This window comes from Diabrotica virgifera, chromosome 6 (genome assembly GCF_917563875.1).
Source record: "Diabrotica virgifera virgifera chromosome 6, PGI_DIABVI_V3a".
Taxonomy (NCBI): domain Eukaryota; kingdom Metazoa; phylum Arthropoda; class Insecta; order Coleoptera; family Chrysomelidae; genus Diabrotica; species Diabrotica virgifera.
This window is the reverse complement of record NC_065448.1, coordinates 2,884,450-2,908,226: the sequence shown is the minus strand read 5'-3', so window position 1 is coordinate 2,908,226 and position 23,777 is coordinate 2,884,450. Positions and strand designations below refer to the sequence as shown.

Below are 23,777 nucleotides of genomic sequence, written 5' to 3'. Positions count from 1 at the left end.
TACTTAAATCGGATATCAGGTTTAGGAAATACAAGTCATTAAAAATGGCCCATTTTTTAGGGTGCCCGTTTTTTGTGCCGGTGAGTGTAGAAACGGCAGAAATGAGAGTACTGAGAAGAATTGTAGAAAATATGCTGAGACCGTATGAGGAGTGAAGACCAAGCCAAATGGGAGAGACCAGCGAAAATAGCAAGAGATAAATCACTAATCGGCAGAAGAAGTAACTGCTGACGGCGCAAAAGATGGAGTGACAACCTTCCATAGAGGTATTAAATACCAATCCACCAATGAACAAGCAGAATTGCTTATAAAGAGGAAGAGGAAAATCTATATGTGAAGCACATCAATACTTGCACTAGCTTTGACTTACAGAGTTTGTTTCAAATTGCTAACAACTGTGATTGTGTATTCTGTGAATACGAATAAACTTATGGTAGGGGAGCAAACTATGCTAAATGTGCAGTCACTCGAGCGTTATGGGGACCCATTGTGTTGTGAAGAGTAGGTCCTAAAACCAAAAAAAGTTAAGTAAAGTTTTCCGTTTTAGTAGGGACTTTCCATTTTTAATTTAATTTTCCGTTTCCAACAATCGTTTCTTTAGATTATAGCGCCATCTATCCATAATTCGAAAAAATGTCTCGAATAAAAGTTACTTATTTTTACGTAAGGAATTCAAATCTGCCATAAAGTAGCTATTTAAGATTTTAAAGTAGCCCCCACTCCACCTCCGTGGGGATCGTGTTTGGCGCCATTCGATAGATTTTTCAAAAATATTGAATACGTGTATTTTTCAGTTTTTCGATCTGATGTTCATTTCGCGAAATATCGCGGGATTCGTATTTAAAATATTAAATCTACCCCACCCCTCTCCGTGGGAAGTCGTGTTTGGTATCAAATTGATAGATTTTTGAAAAATATTGAGTACATATTTTTTAGCTTTTCGATCTGTTATTCATTTCGCGAAATATTCGCTTTTTTCTTGTGAAACTTTGGGACTCGCCCATTTCCTTATGCCCAGCTCAAATCGTCAGATTTTTGAAATATACACTCTTTTGCATGTACTTAACTTACCTTATCTTAATCTGATGATTTCGAGTTTTTCTAAGGATATATTTTTTTTTCGGCTCCCCCTTAACGAACTCCCCTGCATTAAGAGCCAATATGGGTCATTCCACGAATATAAGTCTGTTCCAGACCATCGCGACAACGAATATTTTAGTATGCAACATAAGTACGAAAGTAAATGGCTCTAAAAATTATTCCAATAAACAAGAATGTAATTTGCAATTTAGTTTCGTGCTTTTTATGTTGCACACTAAAATATTCGTTGTCGCGATGGTCTGTAACAGACGTATATTCGTGGAATGGCCCATATATGGTAGTGGTACATTTTCAGGGCACAAGGTTTCTCCTCGTGTAATAATATGACGCGCTCGAGTAACTGCAAAAATCCCCGCTTGGGCTCCCCTGCCATTAGATATTTCCATTCAGAATGGGTTGTATTTTTGTGTGTATGTATTTTTTATCTACTAGGACTAGGTATTGCTTTTGTAAGCCATCTCTACATGTTACCTTATAAAGCGTTTTGTCTGTTGTGTAGAAAATGTGAAGGAATCTATGTAAAATGTGTGTAGTCAGTTATTGAATCACTATAATCACCACGTTTTCACGAAGCAGCCTCAATGAATATTTCTGCTCTAAGATACCGATAATAGTTCCTGAAGACTAGAATTATTAACCTGTTGTAACGTTTTAAATATATTTTTCAGTTCCTGAACCCGTCCAACCATCTCCAATACCAGCACAACCTGAAACAGCTACCCAGAAAGAAAAGGAAGCAAAGAAACCAACAACTGCGGAAGAAGATCGGCCTAAAGCAGCTACTCCAGCTGTTGTGGCAGCAACACAAAATGAGAAAAAACAAGTGAGTACATTTTCTACATTTCGTCGTCCTAATCTATAAACTGCGTAACTCCATAATTCTCTGAAAATGAGTTATTACTGCCGTCTGCTTCAAAAAATTTCTACTTATCGTTTAAAAAAGATCGCAAATGCATATTTTTTCCAGATTAGCAAATAGCGATCTCTTCGTATACACCATATCTCCCTTGCCGCCAAATTTAGTACGAAAAATACGTAACTCCTTAGTTTGTCATGCCACACGACTGACCAATCACTGTTTAGAAAGTGATATTTTCAAGAAATATTGGTGGTAAGTAATTGGAGATACATAGTATTCGCATTAGTATTTAGAAATATAGTTTTTTTGTGTCTCCTGTAAAATTTGGATAAATGGAATTACGCAGTTTACATATTAGACCGGCAATTTGTCAAATACATTCGACACAAAATGTACAAGAGGAACCGATCACTAGCAGGAATGTCCTTGTACACTTATGAGCATTTGTTGTGTTTTTGCTAATGAATATTTTTTTATAGGTTGACAAAAAAGAAGACAACCAAAGAAAACCATCGCGCGACAAGGGTAAAGCTCCACCACCTCCACCGCTTCAAACTCAACAGTCCACCAGCTCAACCTCATCGGATAAAAGCTCACCTCTTCCCGAAAAAGAGAAAGAAAAATCACCAGCACCGCCCCCACCTCCAATTCCAGTCGCATTTCCAACTCTTCCAACACCGCCATCGTCTCCCATCACGCCGCCTGATACACCGCCCGATGCTAGTCCGCCTCGTGTCCAAGACTTCCCCCCACCACGTGTTCAAGAAGAGGTCAAACCTAGCGATAGTCCTATACCGCAGCCATCCACCTCTGAGGAACCTGCTCCTAGTAAAATCTTTGAGAAACAACGGTCTGTAGAGAAGGAAAAAGTCGATGAAATTGACACAACCAAACCAAAAGAAGATACAGTCGTGAATGTAGAAGAAGACAAAAAAGAATCTACAGTTAACGTCGCTGAAATCAAAAAAGCTTTAGAAAATCATATAAGTAAACGGTTTTCCAAGGAAAAAATAGAACAATCTGCTTCGTTAGATAATGATACTAAAGTAGAAGATGTGCCTTCGGACAAGATGGGAGATATTGTTACCGTTACTAGCTCCAATGCTACTACACCCGACGATAGCTTAAACCTTATCATGGTGTCCACTCCGCAGTCCGAAAGAAACAAAAATACCTCCACAATCACTATTAACTCCAATTTGCCAGATACGTCGAATAGTTTAGCTTCAAATATTAGTCAGGTAGGAAAATTATTATTACTATCAAGGTTTGACGACAATTTAAAAACTGTAGGCTTTATAAATAAACTTTGGTTAACATTTTTGTAATAGTCTGCAAACTGTTCTAGCTTGAACGATTTTGTAACCCTCAAAGCCTGGTTAAGTAGCTACAATTTTGGATATAACAAGAAGATTTCGACTTCCTTTTTGGAGTCATCATTATTAGTTCCTTTTGGAGTTCCATCCATTATTGTAATTCACATCACAAGTATCTTTCTAGTCCGAACAAGGTCCTCGGTTCGCATTGTTCCTTTGCGTTATCATTTTTCTGACAGTGTGCAAATTTTTGTTGCTCGATCTATGCTTTAACCCTCCAAACAGAGTCGAATCTCTGTAATTTTAGCTACTTCGAGCATTCGACTTATTTTTTTGGAGTCATCAGGACTTGATGTTCCACAGTCTCAGTCCTTTAGTTTCCTAGTTCACCCCTCAATTATTACTAGCATGCTTCTATAGCCCGATCAAAGAACAATCTCGACCCCCAAAAAAAATAAAGGAAGGATGAAAATTTGGGAATAGGTAGTTGAAATTGTCTATTATTATATAGGAAAAAGTTTACAATTCTACATCCCCTCCATTTTACAAAAATTGAGGGGAATACCCCTTGTCGGGGGTGAAAAATGTACATTCAAAATAAGTCCGGAATTGGATAAAATGCCTAATTCTAAGCAACTTTTGTTCTATAGAGTTTTTTCCCAAGTCAATAATTTTCGAGTTATTTGCGAGTGAATATGTCCATTTTTAACATAAAAAATATGATTTTAGTCGGTTTTTGGCAAATAACTCAAAAAGTAAGTATCTTATCGAAAAAAAATATTCTTAGCAAAAATACAGCTAATAAAAAAGTGAAAAAAATGGTGTACGTGTGAAGTCTATAGACCAAGTAGAAGCAAAGTTGTAGCTAAAGAAAAGTAGGTTCTTCTTCGTCAAATTCCAAATCGAATATTTCAACGTGAAATAACCAAAACACTTTTCGGGGAAAACTCGTTACAACTGTTTCAAAGTGTTTAAAAAAGGCATATTTTTGTTTTTTAAAAAACTTCTAACATTAAAAGTAAGTGAGTTACGCTCAAAATATTGTTGGTCTCTTTTATTTTTTGGTAAAAAGAATCGCGAAATCACCTTCTAATTAGCATCCCAAATAAATTTAATCGTTACCGCTTCACAAGTTACTCTTCTTATGTCTTCTTTTTATATGAACTGTAAGTTTCATCGGTTCAAAGTGCTTATTTTTGAAAAGGCTGCAGTTAAAATGCCTTGAACGAGGAACTAATCACAAGTTTATGCCAATTTTAAACAGCCATAGCATAACCAATTTTTGTCTAACAAGCAAACAAAAAATCCAGAATATTCAGAAAAGCAAAACGTACATTTTATTACTGTTTGAGATTGTTGGTATTACTAATAATTTTATTTTTTTGATTTTTAATAATTTTAAGTTATTGTTTTTTAAGCAAGTTTTTTTCAAAATTAAAAAAGTGTTTATTTTAAACCATTGTTTTTTGAAAATGTGCACATTGAACTAATGAAACTCATACATCGTATAAAAAATACATAAGTAAAGTAACTTGTGAAGCGGTAACGATTAATTTTATTTGGGATGCTTATTAGGGGGTGATTTTCGCGATTTTTTTATTAAAAAATATAAGGAACCAACAATATTTTGAGCGTAACTCAGTTACTTTTAATGCTAGAAGTTTTTTTTGAAAAATAAAATTAAACCTTTTTTTAAACACTTTAAAAAAGTTATAATGAGTTTTTCCCGAAAAGTGCTCCCTTTTTTAGTTATTTAACGTTGAAATATTCTATTTGGAATTTGACGAATAAGAACCTACTTTTCATTAGCTACAACTCTGCTTCTACTGGATCTACAAACTTCATGCATACACTATTTTTTTCACTTTCTTATAAGTTATATTTTTGCTACGAATATTTTTTTCGATAAATTCTTATTTTTTGAGTTATTTGCGAAAAACCGTCCAAAAACATAGTTTTTTTTTGTTAAAATGAACATACTCACTCGCAAATAACTCGAAAAGTATTGACTTAGTGATGAAAAAACTCTATAGAACAAAAGTTGCTTAGAATAAATCATTTTATCCAATTCCGAACATATTTTGAATGTATATTTTTTCACCCCCGGGAAAATATTTTTCATCCCGTATTTCCCAATTTTTGTAAAATGGAGGGGATTTAGAATTGTAAACTTTTTCTTTTATAATAATAGACAATTTCAATGACCTATTCCCAAATTTTCATCCTTTCTTTATTTTTTTGGAGGTTTTCCGAAAATTGTGTGTTCTTTGATCGGGTACTAGTTCAATTCGCTCTGTTTGTTTGCTAAAACATTTTTCTAGCTGTGTGCAAATTATTGTTGCTCGATCGATGCTTTAACCCTTTAAACAGAGTTGAATATCTGCAATTTTGGCTACTTCAAGCATTCGACTTCTTTTTGGGATCATCTTCTTATTGCACCTTCTCCATTCGAAAGTTGGCGATCCAAATGGCAATTGTAGCTTTGGAAACTACTGCATGAAAGATTTCCTTTATTGTTTCTGGTACCAGACCCGAGACCATATACTCCTATTTTGCCTCCTTTAGCACCACGACCAATTTTGGCATTAAAGTCACCCATGATCATTATTTAATGATATTTCACCCATAAAGTCACCCATGATATTTCATCCATGTTGTTATAAAAATTTTCGATTTCTTGAAAACCTGAACAATATTTAAGTTTCTATTAGTCCAGAAAGCCACTGCGCATCCGCGGAAAAATATTCTGATTCAGATTTTTGCACAATCTTACTCAAAAAGGACTCCTTTTAACAAATTTGTATGTTGCCAGGACCAAAAGGTGGTCAAAAATTTTTTGAACATTTTTTTTTGTTTTTTTCCGAAAATTTTTTTTAACATATAAGCAATTAAAAATTGAAAAATTGCGAAATCGGCCATTTTTAACCCTCAAAAACTATGTGAAAAACTAAAAATTTGAATGTTGCCAAGGTAGGTAGATATTCTTTACACATCGATTGATGAAATCCCGAAGAGTTTTTTGCAATACAATATTCAGAACTCCTTTGTTTTGTAATTGCTAATCAATCATGCGCGACACTATTTTCCACGAAACAGGTCGATTTTTATTTTTAAGTTATGATATTGTGGCATATATGGTATACTAGTGACGTCATCCATCTGGACGTGATGACGTAATCGATGATTTTTTAAATGAGAATAGGGGTCGTGTGGTAGCTCATTTGAAAGTTTCTTCAATTCTCTATTCAGTAATGTAAACATTTACATAATTATTTATACAGGGTGTCCTTCTACTTCTTTTTTTGTCAAATAATTTAATTTAATAAAAATTTTTTGGACACCCTGTATAAATAATTATGTAAATGTTTACATTACTGAATAGAGAATTGAAGAACCTTTCAAATGAGCTAGCACACGACCCCTATTCTCATTTAAAAAAATCATCGATTACGTCATCACGTCCAGATGGATGACGTCACTAGTATACCATATATGCCACAATATCATAACTTAAAAATAAAAATCGACCTGTTTCGGGATTTTTCCTTAAAGTCGCCGGTTGACGAAATAACGAATTTATTCCTTTCATTTGCACCATACTGTCGGTGGAAAATAGTGTCGCGCACGCTTGATTAGCAATTAAAAAACAAAGGAGTTTTGAATATTGTATTGCAAAAAACTCTTCGGGATTTCATCAATCGATGTTTAAAGAATATCTACCTACCTTGGAAACATTAAAATTTTTAGTTTTTTACATAGTTTTTGAGGGTCAAAAATGGCCGATTTCGCAATTTTTCAATTTTTAATCGCTTATATGTCAAAAACTATCATTTAAAAAAAAAAGTCACTAAAGAACTTTTCTGTTTGGAATGATCCAAAAAAACCTAAAAAAACTTTTTTCAATGCAAAAAAATAATTTTAGGAAAAAAAGAAAAAAAAACGTTTAAAAAATTTTTGACCACTTTTTGGTCCTGGCAACATGCAAATTTGTTAAAAGGAGTCCTTTTTGAGTAAGATTGCGCAAAAAATCCGAATCAGAATATTTTTCCTAGCGGATGCGCAGTGGGTTTCTGGACTATATGGTTTGTTCGTAATTCCAATATTGCTACTCTATCAAAGGTTTAAAATATTGTACTATTATATTTTATTTGTAGGTAACGGTGGTAACGACACATCCGCCTGTCATAATCGACAATTCTCTTCCTCCCAGAGCTTCCTCGTCGTCTCCCAGCAATAACAGTACAAGCGAAGTAGTGATCGTAGCCAACGAAACCAACAAGACCCACATAGAGTCTTCTGACGACGAGTTTTGTCCTTCGTTGGATTCGCTGGAATATCCCCCTCCTTCAGAATTCAGAGACAAGCCGCTCAAAGCGAAGAAACTGGACGAAAGTGAGGTTATGATTACTGATTCTAGTTACGTCATTAACGATTCTGGTTTAGATGTGTCTGAAAACAATTCCAGGTTGTTGGACACCAGCCACGTGTCGGTAGTGAAGATAGACGAAGAAAAAGTTCAGGTGAAAGATTCGACGTCTTATCTGAGCGACAAATCCACCGATTATCGAGGATCGACGAGCGATTTATCGAATACTTCGTCGGGGAAAACGAGTAGTACGAAAAGCGAGTATGGAGATGAATTTAAAGGTACTCACATCATTTTGGAGGGTTCCAACGTCGAGAAACTCGACGGTAAACCTAAGATGAACGGACAAGTTGTCAATGCTAGCAGCAAGGAAGATATTTATAAGAAACCTTTCAATGGGAAATTGTATGCAGAGAGTTTTGAGTCAGCAATGTCAGATAGGTATGTATTCTTTATTATACCTTAAAAATAAAAAAAAATCATACTGTGGCTGATTTACAGCCACTCTCCAATAACATATAGCTGCTTTTTATAGCCCGTACAATGCCTAGATATTTCTAACTTCATTATTTCGGCCAGTTATTGATACATACCACGACTTGTCTAGACCAGTGGCGGCTCGTGACTTCAGTATGCGGGTAGGCTACACATATACTTCGGGTAGGCGACAAAAAATATCCTACAGTTTGTAATACATTTTGAGCCGTCTTGCAATACTAAATGTAATCTATGAGCGCAACAATGTGTAAAAATTGCTTTTGGAGCATCTACTTTAATTTTTGATTGTAATCCGTTTAAAGAGCCAGCCATTACACATGCACCATCGTAAAATTGAGCAATTAATTTATTTTTGTAATCATATGGCTCAAGCACGTTTGAAATTAAACTATATAGAGCGTCTGCAGATCTATTATCGCTAACATCAAAAAAATCTTTCTGTTACCTGACCAACTTTGTTAACAAAATGGATTGTTAAAGTACACTGTGATTTGTCGGTTATATCAGTAGTATCGTCAGCTCGTATAGAAAAAAATTGACTTTCATTAATTTCTGTTGAAATTTCATTTTTTACGTAATCGGCAAGACAATCTATTAAATCATTTTGTATTGTTTTTGACAAACCCGTGAACACCCCTTCTATTTTTTAACATGATCCTGGATTTCCTGATCGCGTTTAACTACTAAATTAAAAATTTCTTTAAAATTACCCATGTTTGAAGAATTATGGCTCTCATTACGACCGCGAAATGTAAGTTCTTGTTTTGCTAAAAGAATTGTAACATCAATTTCTTCAACTTCTTCAACCTTTTTCAACTTCTTCATTATATATCTTATTAGATAGAGAAATATGTCCAGCGAAAGCACTGTCAGTAGTTTGTTTATTTTTTTCTAACCGTTTTAAATCTAAGCAATTGTTTAAATGTTCTTTCGAAGATTCATGTTTTTTTACACTAGCTGATAAATTTTTCAAATATGAATATCCCTGACTCACCCAAACATTTTGCTTCAAATTTGAGAGCAACAGACAAGGCCAACAGAAAAGTGAATTTTTAAAATAACTTCCGCTTAGCCATTTATGATTTTCATACCATATTGTTTTAAACGATCTCGAAAATGGTTGATTGTCTTTTGTCTTATCTGTGGATAAAATTGTTAAATTTTGTAAAGGCCGGCCCATTGAAATAATTACTAATCTTTCTTGATTTTGGCGCCTTGAAAAGGCGTCTCGATCAAACTGCATATTACATCGTTTAAAATATTCATATTCGATGACTAAAGTTTTTCCACCAATAAAACTAACACACCTACGTTTCAACAACGTCAAATATTACTTATTTTATTTATGTATCAAATAATAATTACTATTCGAATAAATTGATAAGTTAACAATTAACCTCGCTTTAAATTTTTAATTATCTATATAATCTAATAACACATTATTCAGTTCTCATCAACAAATTTAAATTGTCCTACCTAGTTTTATTCAATACTTAACCTACTAATAACAGCCAAAATCAAAAAACAATTATTTTAAAACAGTTTCACAAGACACAAGAGAAGCAACTGATAAAATTTTGTAGGTCCGGCTATAAGACTCTGTGCCTATCCGCCCGTTCAAAATCGTAGAATACGGTCGCTATGCAGGTCTGCTCGCGTAAACGAGAGAGATCGCACGTCAATTCGGTGTTGGCGTCGTTTTATTTCAGGCTACGTTCCCGAGTGCCTGACCAAGGAGAATATAGAATCTATACAGTACTACTGATACTACAAGGAGCGTACAATAAGTATAACTACGGAGAAAATTTTTTGGATATTTTTAAAAATAATTTGGATAATTTTTGCTATTTTATTGTAGATATTGTGTCAAAATTTATAAATTACAATTTTGAAATAAGTAATTTATATTAATAATTTATATTATTGTACTACATTTGAAGAGGGTAGGCGGCGCCTACCTTGCCTATAGGTCTGGATCCCGCGTATGAAAAAAAAGTTGATTAATAGCAACCTGAAAATTTGTTAATAGCTTAAGGGTGTCTAGTCGGATAAACTTTGATATATGGGAACACTGGAACAGGGGCAGTTTTAATTGTGGAACAGGTTAAAAATTTGGAACGGTCGGATCACGAAAACGGCACATTTATTTTGTCCGACAGAATAGACTCAAACTCTCCGAACAGAGATTAAACTCTCATGCAAAAATCAGACTGCTATTTATCACCTGTCATTATTCTTGTCATTTGACATATTCTACATGTTCCACTCATTAAAACGCCCATTTGGTGATAAATAGCAGTCTGATTTTTGCATGAGGGTTTAATCTCTGTTCGGAGAGTTAAGGTCTGTTCTGTCGGACAAAATACATGTGCCGTTTTCGTGGTCTGACCGTTCCAAATTTTTAACCTGTTCCACAATTAAAACTTCCCTTGTTCCAGTGTTCCCATATATCAAAGTTTGTCCGACTAGACACCCTTAAGCTTTTAACAAATTTTCAGCTTGCTATTAATCAACTTTTTTTTCATACGCGGGATCCAGACCTACTACCCCGACGGACCGCCCCTGGTCTAGACTGCTGTTAGTCTGGTGCTTGTCGGTCTTAATCCAACACACCATAATTCTATTAAATAAACCTGTTAGCCAACTTGTTCCTGTCTCTCCTAATGTTGTTCACACTTCACCAGGAACATCATCTGGTCCAACTGTCTGTGTTAGCTCAACTGGTTTTCCGTTGTTGTCCAAGTTATTGTGATATATTAATCTTATTATTTTGATAGACGTTTTCAATTGTTTTTATAATATCCAGCGAATCTCTTTATTTCTCTCTATTTCAGAATTTTGTCTCACAAAAAGTTTCTATTCCATCTAAGGAACGCAGTCGTTGTTTAGCCAAAATTATTACACCAAGTAAGATTGATCGAGCATCCACCTTATTTACCAGATTTAGCCGCGTGTGACTATTTCCTGTTTTTAAACTTAAAATCTCGGAGGGTGCCGTTTTGCAAGTTTAAGGTCATATTATGGTCATATTCTTTTTCGAAAAAAAAAAATAATAATAAAAACAGTTGGATAAGCTGCTTATCAAGTGTATTAACCTTTTTTTTTTATAGATGAAGACTGTTAAATTCTAAAATAATCAGCTACAGTTCAAGCGCCTATGTTTTTATCCAGTATTATATTAAAAAAAGGGACACTAACTTGTTATTTTCTAAAATTTTCTTGATTACAACCATAGATTTAAGAAGCCCGAGATGTAACATGAACCTATTTAGATAGCTGCGCGAATGTTGCCTTGTTTCTAAACAGAATTGCAGGGGTGGGGAGCTTCTACATAAATGAAACAGAGTTGGATTCAGAATAATTAATAATATTTATTGAATTAGTTCCGAATATAACACAAATTAATATACACTCATTTAACTAATTACACTAATCGTATTGACTAATCACAAAAAACAACATAAAGTTTTACAATAAAAATAATCAATGATCAAAAACTAAAAAATATTTTCATTGTCCAGAGAATAATGTCATTTTATTATGAAAAATTCTTTTACTTTTACTAGTATCTATAATTGTTTTATTATAATGATGAATTCGGACGTTAATGTAGGTGAAAATTATTAATTTTAATAAATTGGAATAATGTGACTCTAAAAAGGAATAATGTTTGAAATGGTTGTTTAAGTTCTTAAATAATAATTGTTCTGTTAATTCTTTTAATATTTGGACATTAACAATATTAACATTAATACTTTTATTAATGTTTATGTGGCACTGTAGCACTTTTTCGGCAGTAGAGCAAATAATAACAACATCGTTGGATGGATAAGTTAAATTTAATGTATCTCTTTGGTTGATGAATGATGTCAACAAGTCTGCTCGGTCTCCTATAAATGCGTTTACACAGTCTTCGCATTTCAAAATTTTCGATATTTTATAAACGACATATCCTGAAATGTATATAATAACTTCTCTCTTGTAATGTGTAAATGATAAGTTCCTTAATTGAAGTGATATAAAATTCGTATTGGATATGTCATCGTTTTCATCAACACATTCGTCTTCAACAATTCGTTCTCTGCCACAAGACTTATTAATTATTTTTTCAGGAGCCATAACTGTAATCAGTTCTAAAGGAATACAATTTCCTTTAAAACTATCCCTTAGTTCTAAATGTTTTAACATTTTTTTATAAGCTGCCTTAAACTGTTTAGCAGTTGGATTATTGTTATAACCCCCCATTGATCTAATTAACCCAAAAAAAGTTCTGATCTTGACTTAATTTATAGGTTGGAATATACACTAATAAATTTGTTTCCACTAATTGTTTGTACAAATGTTGAAGACTATTAATACAAAATAGAAATCCCAAAACTCCCATTTTTCTCTTGCTTTCGCAAAGCTTTACCCCGTTAACTAAAGTTAATGATTTTAAATATTCAGCAGTTTCGGTTAAAAAGTCATTATTTTGATATAATTCTCTGTATTTAAAGGCTTTTTATAATCTTTTTGTGACATATTTCTAGAATTAAAAACATCAAACAAATTATTTAACATACGAATAAAATTGACCGTAGCAGCAGAGTTACTAAATTGTTGTAACTGTAAAACTTGTGTTGAATATTCAATAGCATGTACCACAGAGTTACTAAATAATTGTGTTGCCAACCTTACTTTCATTTTTTGTTTTTTATAATTAATATGAGATTTTTTAAGTTTATTTCGTAAATGAACCCCCTCTTCCGCTTGGAGTTTATTTAATTCCTTAATATATTTCCACTCTACAGTTTCACCATTATCATCAACTAAAATTAGTTTATCTCCTAGTGTGTTTCTTAATAATTTTATCATATGACACGGGTCGAACAGAACTGCAATTTCTTTATTTGAATTTTGTAAAGTAAATGTAGATTTTAATGAATTTAATTGAAAACTACACCCTAACTCCTTTACCATTGTCACATTATTTTATGCACCATCAAAAGTTACTGATATCAGTGATATCACTTCTACACCAGATTGATTTACCAAATTTAAGCATTGTAATATAAATTTTGTTTTTGTTTGCCAGTTAATAAATCAATTAAGAAATACCCTACGGGAAGTTTCCAAGAGCTATTAATACATACTATTGTCCTTTTCATGATCATTTTTCAGTGCGTAACAAATGATAGGAAAAAGGGTAAGTCCGTGATAATACACATTTATGACATTTATTCTAACATGACATTTTAGTTAAATCTGACAGTTGTCACATTTTATTTTCAATTTGGAATAAAAACAAATCAAATGCGTTTCTTGCATTTATAAAATGGTATTTTCTTTGATTTGTATAGTCATAAATTATACAGATTATATTTGTAATATTATTATCTAATTAAAAAAAAATTATTTTTTTATTATGGCGCCATCTATCGACAACTAGAATAACTAGAATAAATGTTATAAAAATGTCACCGACGAAATGTAATCACCGACGTGCCTTTTTTTCTGTCACATACAATTTAATGCGTTAGAAAGAAATCGAAAAACTGTGACGCACTGAAAGATGATCATGAGAAATACTGTAACATAAATACTATTGCTTCCTTGGCAATTGAATGACAATCCGTTTGTAAGTCAACTCCATAATCTACATATCCATAATATCACACACTCTTGATTATACACCATCAAATTAAAGTAATGTATCAAAAGTAACTGTATTAATCAGTAATAATGACTAACTTATGTTTACATGCTTTATTTACTTTATCACCCTGTATAATGATTATGTGAGAAGTTTGATGAAATATGGTGTCTAAATTTTTGTAATATTTTTTTAAGTTATATTACATTGCATTAATATATATTTAGAATAAACAACTAACAGACTACGACATCTTGAGCATATACATATATAAAAAAAATAAACAAAGCAATACAATGCTAAAATAAGTAACTCGGTACTTTTTACAATTACAAACAATCGGGCCTAATACCACCCTGGCCCTGGTGTCGAATGTAAACAAACCGGCGCGGCATTTGAATTTAAATACTGTTCAATACTTACGTAAACAAATGAATACTTCTTTTATCACGTCGGCATACTTTAGATTTGTTGTATACACATTGTTTTACAATACATCGACTCATTTTGACACTAAAATCACAAAAAAAAACAGAAACTATTTTGATATTCACAATTTAATTGCTTGCGTTAACCTTCAACGGTAGGAAACAAAATATGAGCTTCGAACATTATCGGCGGTTCTCGTCACGATACGATGCTAATGTCCACTCCAATTGGTGGAATGGCGTAGGTAGGGATAAAGAAGAATTTGGCACGCTGCGCAATGAACCATGTTACATCTCGGTGTTTTCATTAATCTAAGATTACAACTTAATTCCTTCTGTATTCTAGGTCTCATAGTGACTGTGGATCAGTACGAAGCAACGATTCCCATAGGAGACCCATTTCCGGAGCCAGCAAAAGTATTGAACAATCTGATATTGAAAGTATCTCTTTAGCTAGTCAAGAAAGTAGGGGAAGCACTGAGAAGGACGAAAAACGGTTCTTATCAAATGGTAAGTGGTCGTAATATTTACTAATTTGAAAGTACTTCAAATATTTTTTACCTGTGAACCTGTAATTCGTCCAAAGCATCTTGGGATTCTTATAATTGAATTTTAAAGTCAAAAGGCAGATATCGAGCACTGAATTTAATTAAATCTTGCCCAAGTATACTTTCGCTCACAAGAGCATCCTCAGGGGCATTTCGTCAATAAAAAGAAGGTATCCTCGAATGTCATTTAATTGTTATAGATCATTTTGGTGGCAAACTTAAATTAACAACTAACTACACACTGAACAAGGGAAAAACATATAAATTAAATTGCCAGTAGGTTCTACATTTTAAATATGGAGGCAGAACGAAGAATGCCATTCTTCGTTCTGATGCCATTCTTCGTTCTGCCTCCATATTTAAAATGTAGAACCTACTGGCAATTTAATTTATATGTTTGTCCCTTGTTGGCATTCTTCGTTCTGCCTCCATATTTAAAATGTAGAACCTACTGGCAATGTAGTACACACTGAACAAGGGACAAACATATAAATTAAATTGCCAGTAGGTTCTACATTTTAAATATGGAGGCAGAACGAAGAATGCCATTCTTCGTTCTGCCTCCATATTTAAAATGTAGAACCTACTGGCAATTTAATTTATATGTTTGTCCCTTGTTCAGTGTGTAGTTAGTTGTTAATTTAAGTTTGCCACCAAAATGATCTATAATAATTAAATGACATTCGAGGATACCTTCTTTTTATTGACGAAATGCCCCTGAGGATGCTCTTGTGAGCGAAAGTATACTTGGCAAGATTTAATTAAATTCAGTGCTCGATATCTGCCTTTTGACTTTAAAATTCATTTATTCGAGCATTCAACCATTTCCTAATATTCTTATAATTGTTCATTTTACAAATTGTGAAAAATTGACACCTGTTCTCTTAACTTTTCTATTTCATTTTTACTAATCGCTAGTTGGTCCTTCAAATGAGTAACTTCAGGTTCCAGAGTATTATTTCTAGTGGGACTATGTACTGGCTTCTAGATGTCGATGTAGGTGAACTGCTGACCTCATTCTTTGATTCTTCTTTCGAGCTTCGGATTGACTTCTGCAATAGTTTTGTAAATGTCCCATTCTTCCGCAATTAAAACATCTTCTGTTTCCATTTCGAGTTTTTTGTTGGAAGATTTTGAACTATGCTTAAAATTTGGGATTCAATAGTTTGTTGGTTATCTGCAGTTCTGACTTCTTCATTTTCTCAAAATCTTATTTCTTTTAATTTTGGGTGAGTTCTTGAGAATCTAAAGCCCCTTTGGAAGTGTCGTATGTCAGTTGTCAATTCTCCTTTTGATGATAACTCTTTGAAGTTCGAATTCTGTGTTTCTTTCTTGTCTGAATCCAAAGCCTCTTTCAAAGTGTCATATGTCATTTGTCAGTTCCCCTTTTTATGTCTTTTTCGGTGATTTTAGATTAAAAAAGCTATTTCATGTTCTAATTCTGTGATTCTTCTTTGTCTGAATCCAAAACTCATCTCAAAGATGGAGGTGACGTATTTTCTTTGTAAATTCTTCTTTTTTTTTTGTCATTTTTAAGATTATATTTTTATTTAAGATTATATTATTTTATTTTAAGAATATAGATTTAAGATATTATGCGTAAAATTTTATATCTCCTTCACTTCTTTAATCTTAACATTTCATATTTTTTTATTCTTGTTTCCTCTACTTATTTGCTCTATTTGTTTTCAGATATCGAGGATAACGATGACGCTGCAGTCGTGTTACGAAAGCCTCCGAAAACCAAGTTAGAAACAATAGCAATGCAAAATCGAAAGACGAGAAAAAGAACTAGAAAATTCGTAATAGACGGAGTGCTAATAACGACCACTACAAGCAAAGTAATATACGGTGACGAAGATAACTACAATCTGAGCGATCCGCACAGCGACAGAAAACAAGAACTCAGAGAACTAAAGTACTTGCAAAAGCAAGAGCAAAAACAGTTCCAGGACCTTGCCACTAAAGAACAAATAGCCATAGAACAACAGGATAGAAAGTTTGAACAGGAACGACAGAATTTAGAAAGAACGTACGAAAATGACTTAGAAATGCTCAGTCGACAACAGAGGTTGCTCATAGAGAGAGCTGAAGCGCACCAGGACGCTGATCTTCGAGCTACCTCTAAGAAAATTCGCGCAGAACAGGAGAGAGAATTAAAACAATTTAGGGAAACCCTTAAAGCCGAACTTAGGTTACTTAAATACGAGATAGATTTACTCCCGAAAGAACGACGCAAAAACGAGTTTAAAGTTAAGAAAGATAAACTAGACGCAGAGCATCTCGAGAGGGAGAAATCGTTCCTAGAGAAATTAAACGAGAACCATGAGACTTCTTTGAGAAGGCTCAGTGATTCGCATAGGGAGAAAATTGCTCTGATGGAGAGGCAGTTCTTGCAACAGAAACATCAGTTGACTAGAACGAGGGAAGCGGCTCTTTGGGAGTTGGAAGAGAAGCATATACATGAAAAACACCAGCTCATCAAGAGGCAGATTAAGGAAATTTTCATACTACAGGTAAGTTTTTATAGTTAGATTCCAGGAACCGAAGCTTTTCACCTCGCAATTTTTACAGAATTGATCGATTTGCTTGAAAATTTGAGAATAAGTAGTAGTCTAGTAGATAGTCCAAGGATCAAAATCTATATCATGCCAAAAGGCGCTTTTACCATGGGGGTGGTTGCCACCCCATCTCGGGGGTGGAAATTTTTTATTATATTTTGAACGCAAAAGTTGGTAAAAACATTCATTCTAAGCAAAAAACGTTCTATAGATTTTTTTGATAAAATTAATACTTTTCGATTTATTCGCTATACTTTAATAATGATTTTTTTTGCAGAGGCATCAAATGTTAACCAGGCATGAGAAAGAGAAGGAGCAAATAAAGAGGAGAGCGGCGAGGAAGGAAGAGGAATTGCTTAAGAAGCAGCAAATAGAAAGGAGGTCGTTACCAAAGAGGATACGGGCGGAAATGAAAGCCAGGGAAGCCATGTTTAGGGAGTCAATGAGGATATCTATTTCCGGAGCTGGTGATCCTGACTTAGAAAAGAATAGGTTTAAAGAGGTAAGGTAATATTATTAAAATAATGCTAAAAAATATAGATGAGCAGCATATTGATGTTTTAGTGATAATCTTGAACAAAATTTATAGCTCAGGTATATTACCTAAAGAACGGTTAACATCAGTCTTTATTTGTCCCCCTAAAAAGAAAAACGCAAAAGAATGCGCCGATTATCGCACCATTAGCTTGATGTCCCATGTGCTAAAGTTGCTAGTGAAAGCCATCCATAACTGAATATATCATAAACTGGACATAGACATTAATGACGCAATTTGGGTTTTAGCCCGATCAAAGAACAATCTGACCCAAAAAAAAATAAAGGAAGGATGAAAATTTGGGAATAGGTAGTTGAAATTGTCCATTATTATATAAGAAAAAGTTTACAATTCTACACCCCCTCCATTTTTCAAAAATGGGGGAGAATGCCCCCTCTCGAAGGTGAAAAATATACATTCAAAATAAGTCCGGAATTGGATAAAATGACTAATTCTAAGCAACTTTTGTTCTAGAGAGTTTTTTCCCTAAGTCAATACTTTTCGAGTTATTTGTATTGAATATGTTCATTCTTAACAGAAAAAAACATGTTTTTGGACGGTTCTTCGGAGATAACTCAAAAAGTAAGTATTTCAGCGAAAAAAATATTCTTAGCAAAAATATACCTTATAAAAACTGAAAAAAATTATGTATGCTTGAGGTCTGTAGACCCAGTACAAACAGAGTTGTATCTAATGAAAAGTAGGTTCTTCTTCATCAAATTCCAAATCGAATATTTCAATGTGAAATAACCCAAAAACGGAGCACTTTTCGGGGAAAATTAATTTCAACTTTTTTAAAGTGTTTAAAACAAGGTTTATTTTTGTTTTTTAAAAAAACTTTTAACATTAAAAGTAAGTGAGTTACGCTCAATATATTGTTGGTCCCTTTTATTTTTTGGTAAAAAAATTGGAAAAATCACTCCCTAATTAGCATCACAAATAAATTGTATCATTACCCCTTCACAAGTTACTTTGCTTATGTATTATTTATATGATCTGTAAGTTTCATCGGTTCAAAGTACTTATTTTTGAAAACGCTGTAGTTAAAATGGCTTGAACGAGTTTAGGCAAATTTTGAACAGCCATAGCATAACCAATTTTTGTCTAACAAGAAAACAAAAAAGTAAAAATATTCGGTAAAGCAAAACGTACATTTTATTACTCTTTAAGATTTTTGGTATCGCTAAAAATTTTTAAGTTAATTCCATGAATATTCCATTTTTTTTAAATTAAAAAAAAAAATGTTTTATTTTAAACCCAATTTTTTTTCAAAAATGAGCACTTTGAACCAATGAAACTTACAGATAATATAAACAATACATAAGTAAAGTAACTTGTGAAGCGGTAACGATTAATTTTATTTGGGAAGCTAATTTGGGGGTTGTTTTTGCGATTTTTGTACCAAAAAAAAAGAATGTGTGTGTACTTTGTACGCACGTAAGAAGTTATACTTCATTATATGATTTCAACGAAATAAATATACATTAAACAGTTTATTTTTATTTTATTTAAATATTAAACTAATTTTAATACTTACCACTTTCCAAAAATTTTTATTAAAACAATACCAAAAAAAAAAGAATAGGAATCGGCCTCTCGATCTGTAGTCGAATGCTCTACCAATGACCCACAGTCGCTCTGTATATATGATTTTTCGGACATAATGACAAATCACGGTAACAAATAGACGAAGTGAAGTATAAAATATAAAAATGTTTTAATAATACTTATTATCTTACACCCGAACAAGACAAATCCAAAGACACAAAAATTATAATAAATATATTTACTGAAAACACTAATATATTCTTTTCACACCTTTTTTGCACGGATACATACATAACTTAAAATATTTAGCAACCAACTCCATAGTGTCTGTGTGCGCATGCGCGTGGCATAATAAAAATTTACTCCTAATCGCGCCTAAAGAAGTATAACTTCAAAATAAAGGGACCAACAATATTTTGAGCGTAACTCACTTATTTTTAATGTTAGAAGTTTTTTTTTAAACAAAAATAAACCTTTTTTAAACACTTTAAAAAAGTTGTAATGAATTTTCCCCGAAAAGTGCTCTGTTTTTTGGTTATTTCACATTGAAATATTCGATTTGGAATTTGACTAAGAAGAACCTACTTTTCATTAGCTACAACTCTGCTTCTATTGGGTCTGCAGACCTCACGTGTAAACCATTTTTTTTTTCAATTTTTTATAAGCTGTATTTTTACTAAGAATATTTTTTTCGCTAGATTACTTACTTTTTGAGTTATCTGCGAAAAACCGTCCAAAAACATTTTTTTTTTAAATGAACATATTCGCTCGCAAATAACTTGAAAAGTAGTGACTTAGCGAAAAAACTATAGAACAAAAGTTGCTTAGAATTAATCATTTTATCCAATTCCGGGCCTATTTTGAACGTATATTTTTTCACTCCCGAAAAAATATTTTTCACCCCGTATTTCCCAATTTTTGTAAAATGGAGAGGATGTAGAATTGTAAACTTTTTTTATATAATAATAAACAATTTCAACTACCTATTCCCAAATTTTCATCCTTCCTTTATTTTTTTGGAGGGTTTCGTAAATTTTTTTGTTCCCTTTTCGGGCTATTTCGCAAAGGCCTAGGAACGCGTGAAGCTCTTTTTCACTTAATATACAAAGGTGCCTGGACGTCAATCAAGAAATATACACGTGTTTAATTGACTATAATAAAGCATTCGACAAAGTACGACATGAAAAATTATTGCATGTCCTGAAATTAAAGAAGATAGATCACAATGACCTCAGGATTATATCGAATTTATACTATAAGCAACGAGCTAAAGTATAGTCCGTCCGTTATAACTTTTCCCATGCGGTACGATTCATTTTCAATCAAATTAAGTCAAAACAGAAAGTGAAACGTACGCCGATGTGTGTAGTATATAGTATACAGTATACAAAATGTATATACACATCGACGTTCGTTTCAATTTATGTTTTGACTTAATTTGATTGAAAATGAATCGTACCGCATGGGAAAAGTTATAGCGGACGGACTATACATGACAACGAACAGCTGTCAGAAGAAATTGAAATTAGACAGGGGGGTGAGACAGGGATGCATGTTGTCGCCAATTCTTTTTAATGCGTAATAATTCAATTGTATCACTTGTCTTTGCATCTGACTTAATTTTGATGTATGTATAGTTTCAAGAGAAGGAGAAAAAACGTTACCAAGCCGAGCAACAACGTTTCGAACTGAAACACCAACGCCAGCTCGAGGAACTGAGGGCCATGAGCGACGCGACCATCAAAGAGCTCGAGCAGCTCCAAAACGAGAAGCGGAAGATGCTCCTCGAGCACGAACATCTCAAATTGAAGCAACGGGAGGAGGCTTTCAGCGTGGAGTTGAGAGAGTGGAAGGCGAAGTTGAAGCCCAGGAAACAGGTATGTTGGAATATGATTATTAGAAATGATAGTTGCCGTATATACTTTTTTGAATTGAGTCATCTAATATCGTATGAGGTAGAGGACAGTGAATTCAATAAAGTATGTTGTTTGGTGTTGTGCTACTCAAGCTTTACTAATATTTTCATTTATTTTTTGTATCATTTTAGGTCTTGTGAGAATTTTTACTACTGTAGTCTAATCTTAGTTAAAATTTGAACAGTAAATATATCTATTTGCGTTATGAGTACCGCTGTTAACCAATATTTCGTTGGAATTAAGCCACTGTCTTATAATAAACTACATATTTGATACATTGTACGATTTTTTGTACTTTGTTGCAATGTATCGTCTAATAAGATTACTGATGTTTTTTGTTTTTCCAAAGGGAATATTTACATTACTGGCCTTCCCAAACATGAAAAAATTGATGAGGAATAGTATGCTCATCTTCGTAATCAACTAGATAGAAACATTTGAACGAAATACTGTTGTTTTACAGAAGAAAATAGTCACCAACGCACAAGTTTACAAAACTGATTCTCAAACCATATCTCTGTTCAATTACAACGGTTCTAATTCTATTATTTTCCATTGTCCATCAAGAAAAACAGACAAAGAGCATTCAAATTAAGAATTGATCCGGCTCGAAGGACCAAGACGTAGAGGGACAATACTACACTTTTTCAGCATCGCTTGAAAAAAAAAAAAACAGATTGAGTAGCACTTGCACTGGCAGCAGTGTCTTGAGAATACTGGTAGAGCCAGATCTGAGCTCGTAGAATTGTTAGAGACTCTAGGAATGCCAGAAGTGAATGGCGGTGATTTGAAATTCGTCTATATTTATACGTTAGATTAGAATATGGACTGTGTATAGGCGCACTGGATGAGGCAAACGAAGGCATAAAGTCAATGGAGAATTGACAAATAATATCCGATATGCGTACGATACAGTCGTACTTTCCAGCAGTATCGATGAACTTCAGTATCTTATGTACAGTGAAGAAAGAGAACTTCACCTACATAGATAAAACAAAACAAAGAACATATATAAAACAAAATGGATGCTAATGAGCAAAACTCAAAAACCTGCCACACAATTGAAACTAAAAAACCAATTAATTCAACACGTAGACTCATATGTATACCTTGGAAAAGTCGTCAACTCAAAATGGGATCAAACAACCGAAATACGATCTAGAGTCGAAAAGGCCAGAGCAACATTTAACAACATGTGCAATATAATATTCACCCATTGCGACATATCTCTCTCACTAAAAATACGGCTGCTAAAATGTATTTCCAGTCTTGCTGTATGGTGTGCAGACATGGACAATAACGGAAACATTAATGAAAAAGCTAGAAGCATTGGAAATGTGGGTACTGACGTATCCCCAAATATCCTGGACGACGCACACCACCAATATCTTTTTCACAATTAAGAAACGGAAACTTGAATACCTCGATCATATTATGAGAGATGATAAGTATCGTATACTGCAACTGATAATACAGGGTAAAATTGAGAGCAAACGCGGACCCGGAAGAAAAGACACTCATGGCTTCAAACTTACTCCAATGGTTTGGACTAACATCGACCGAGTTCTTAAGAAACGCCGCAAACAAAATTAAAATTGCTATGATAGCCAACATCCGCAACGGACAAGGCACATGAAGAAGAAGATAGGGGCATTTGAAGTTACTGGTAAATAGGAATTGAAGTATACGTCTGGCGATGTAGTTATTGGTCAGTGTCTGATTGAGCAGCTGAGAACAGAGATTAAGGGCCGGTTGTTCGAACGCTAATCAAGAAGTTGATTATAATCAAGTCTCCTTAACAACCATCAAATAATAAAATCCGTTGTTCGTACGCCAATCAGTTGATTGTAATCAATTATGTTAATTAGCATTATGATAATTTGTAAATTATGATAATTATGTTAATTATCGTTATGATAATTAACATAATTGATTAATTAATTATTAATTACCATAACAATTATTAACATAATTGATTAACTAATAAATTAATCTCATAATTGTAATCAATTATGTTTTCAGCAACCCAATCAAAGTTGACATTGAAAGTTGGTGACAGTAATGAAATAGTTGATAAGGGCCAGTTGTTCGAACGGTAATCAAAAATGGAATCAACTGATCATTATCAAATATTTAATTACTGTCACCAACTGTCAATGTCAACTTTGTTTGGGTTGCTGAAAACATAATTGATTACAATTATGAAATTTATTAATCAATTATGTTAATAATTGTTATGTTAATTGATTACAATCAACTGATTAACGCATGAATGAGGGGTGTTGTTATTTGATGGCTGTTAAGGGGACTTAATTATAATCAACATCTTGATTAGCGTTCGAACAACCGGTCCTTAGTCTAAGAAAGAAGCAAGACTCATCAATCGTATACACACAAGAATATAACTCGTATTGAAGTGAGGATTCTAATAATAATACAATATACAGAGTGTTGTATTTAAAAAACCAA

At 33.3% G+C, this 23,777-nt stretch overlaps 1 protein-coding gene across 2 annotated transcripts in view; it reads left to right on the top strand.

Annotated features, from left to right (window-relative positions):
* LOC114326314 (serine/threonine-protein kinase 10) overlaps window positions 1-23,777 on the top strand; it is a 99,597-nt gene that overhangs the window by 51,128 nt on the left and 24,692 nt on the right. For both annotated transcript variants that reach the window (XR_007698853.1, XM_050654205.1), the window contains exons 6-12: window positions 1,770-1,924; window positions 2,440-3,201; window positions 7,431-8,083; window positions 14,547-14,710; window positions 16,441-17,264; window positions 17,587-17,811; window positions 21,030-21,269. Coding sequence is in view for 1 of the 2 variants with exons in the window: in XM_050654205.1 (XP_050510162.1) it covers window positions 1,770-1,924; window positions 2,440-3,201; window positions 7,431-8,083; window positions 14,547-14,710; window positions 16,441-17,264; window positions 17,587-17,811; window positions 21,030-21,269 (3,023 nt within the window). In the remaining variant the exon portion in view is untranslated. The remainder of the gene's footprint in view (window positions 1-1,769; window positions 1,925-2,439; window positions 3,202-7,430; window positions 8,084-14,546; window positions 14,711-16,440; window positions 17,265-17,586; window positions 17,812-21,029; window positions 21,270-23,777) is intronic.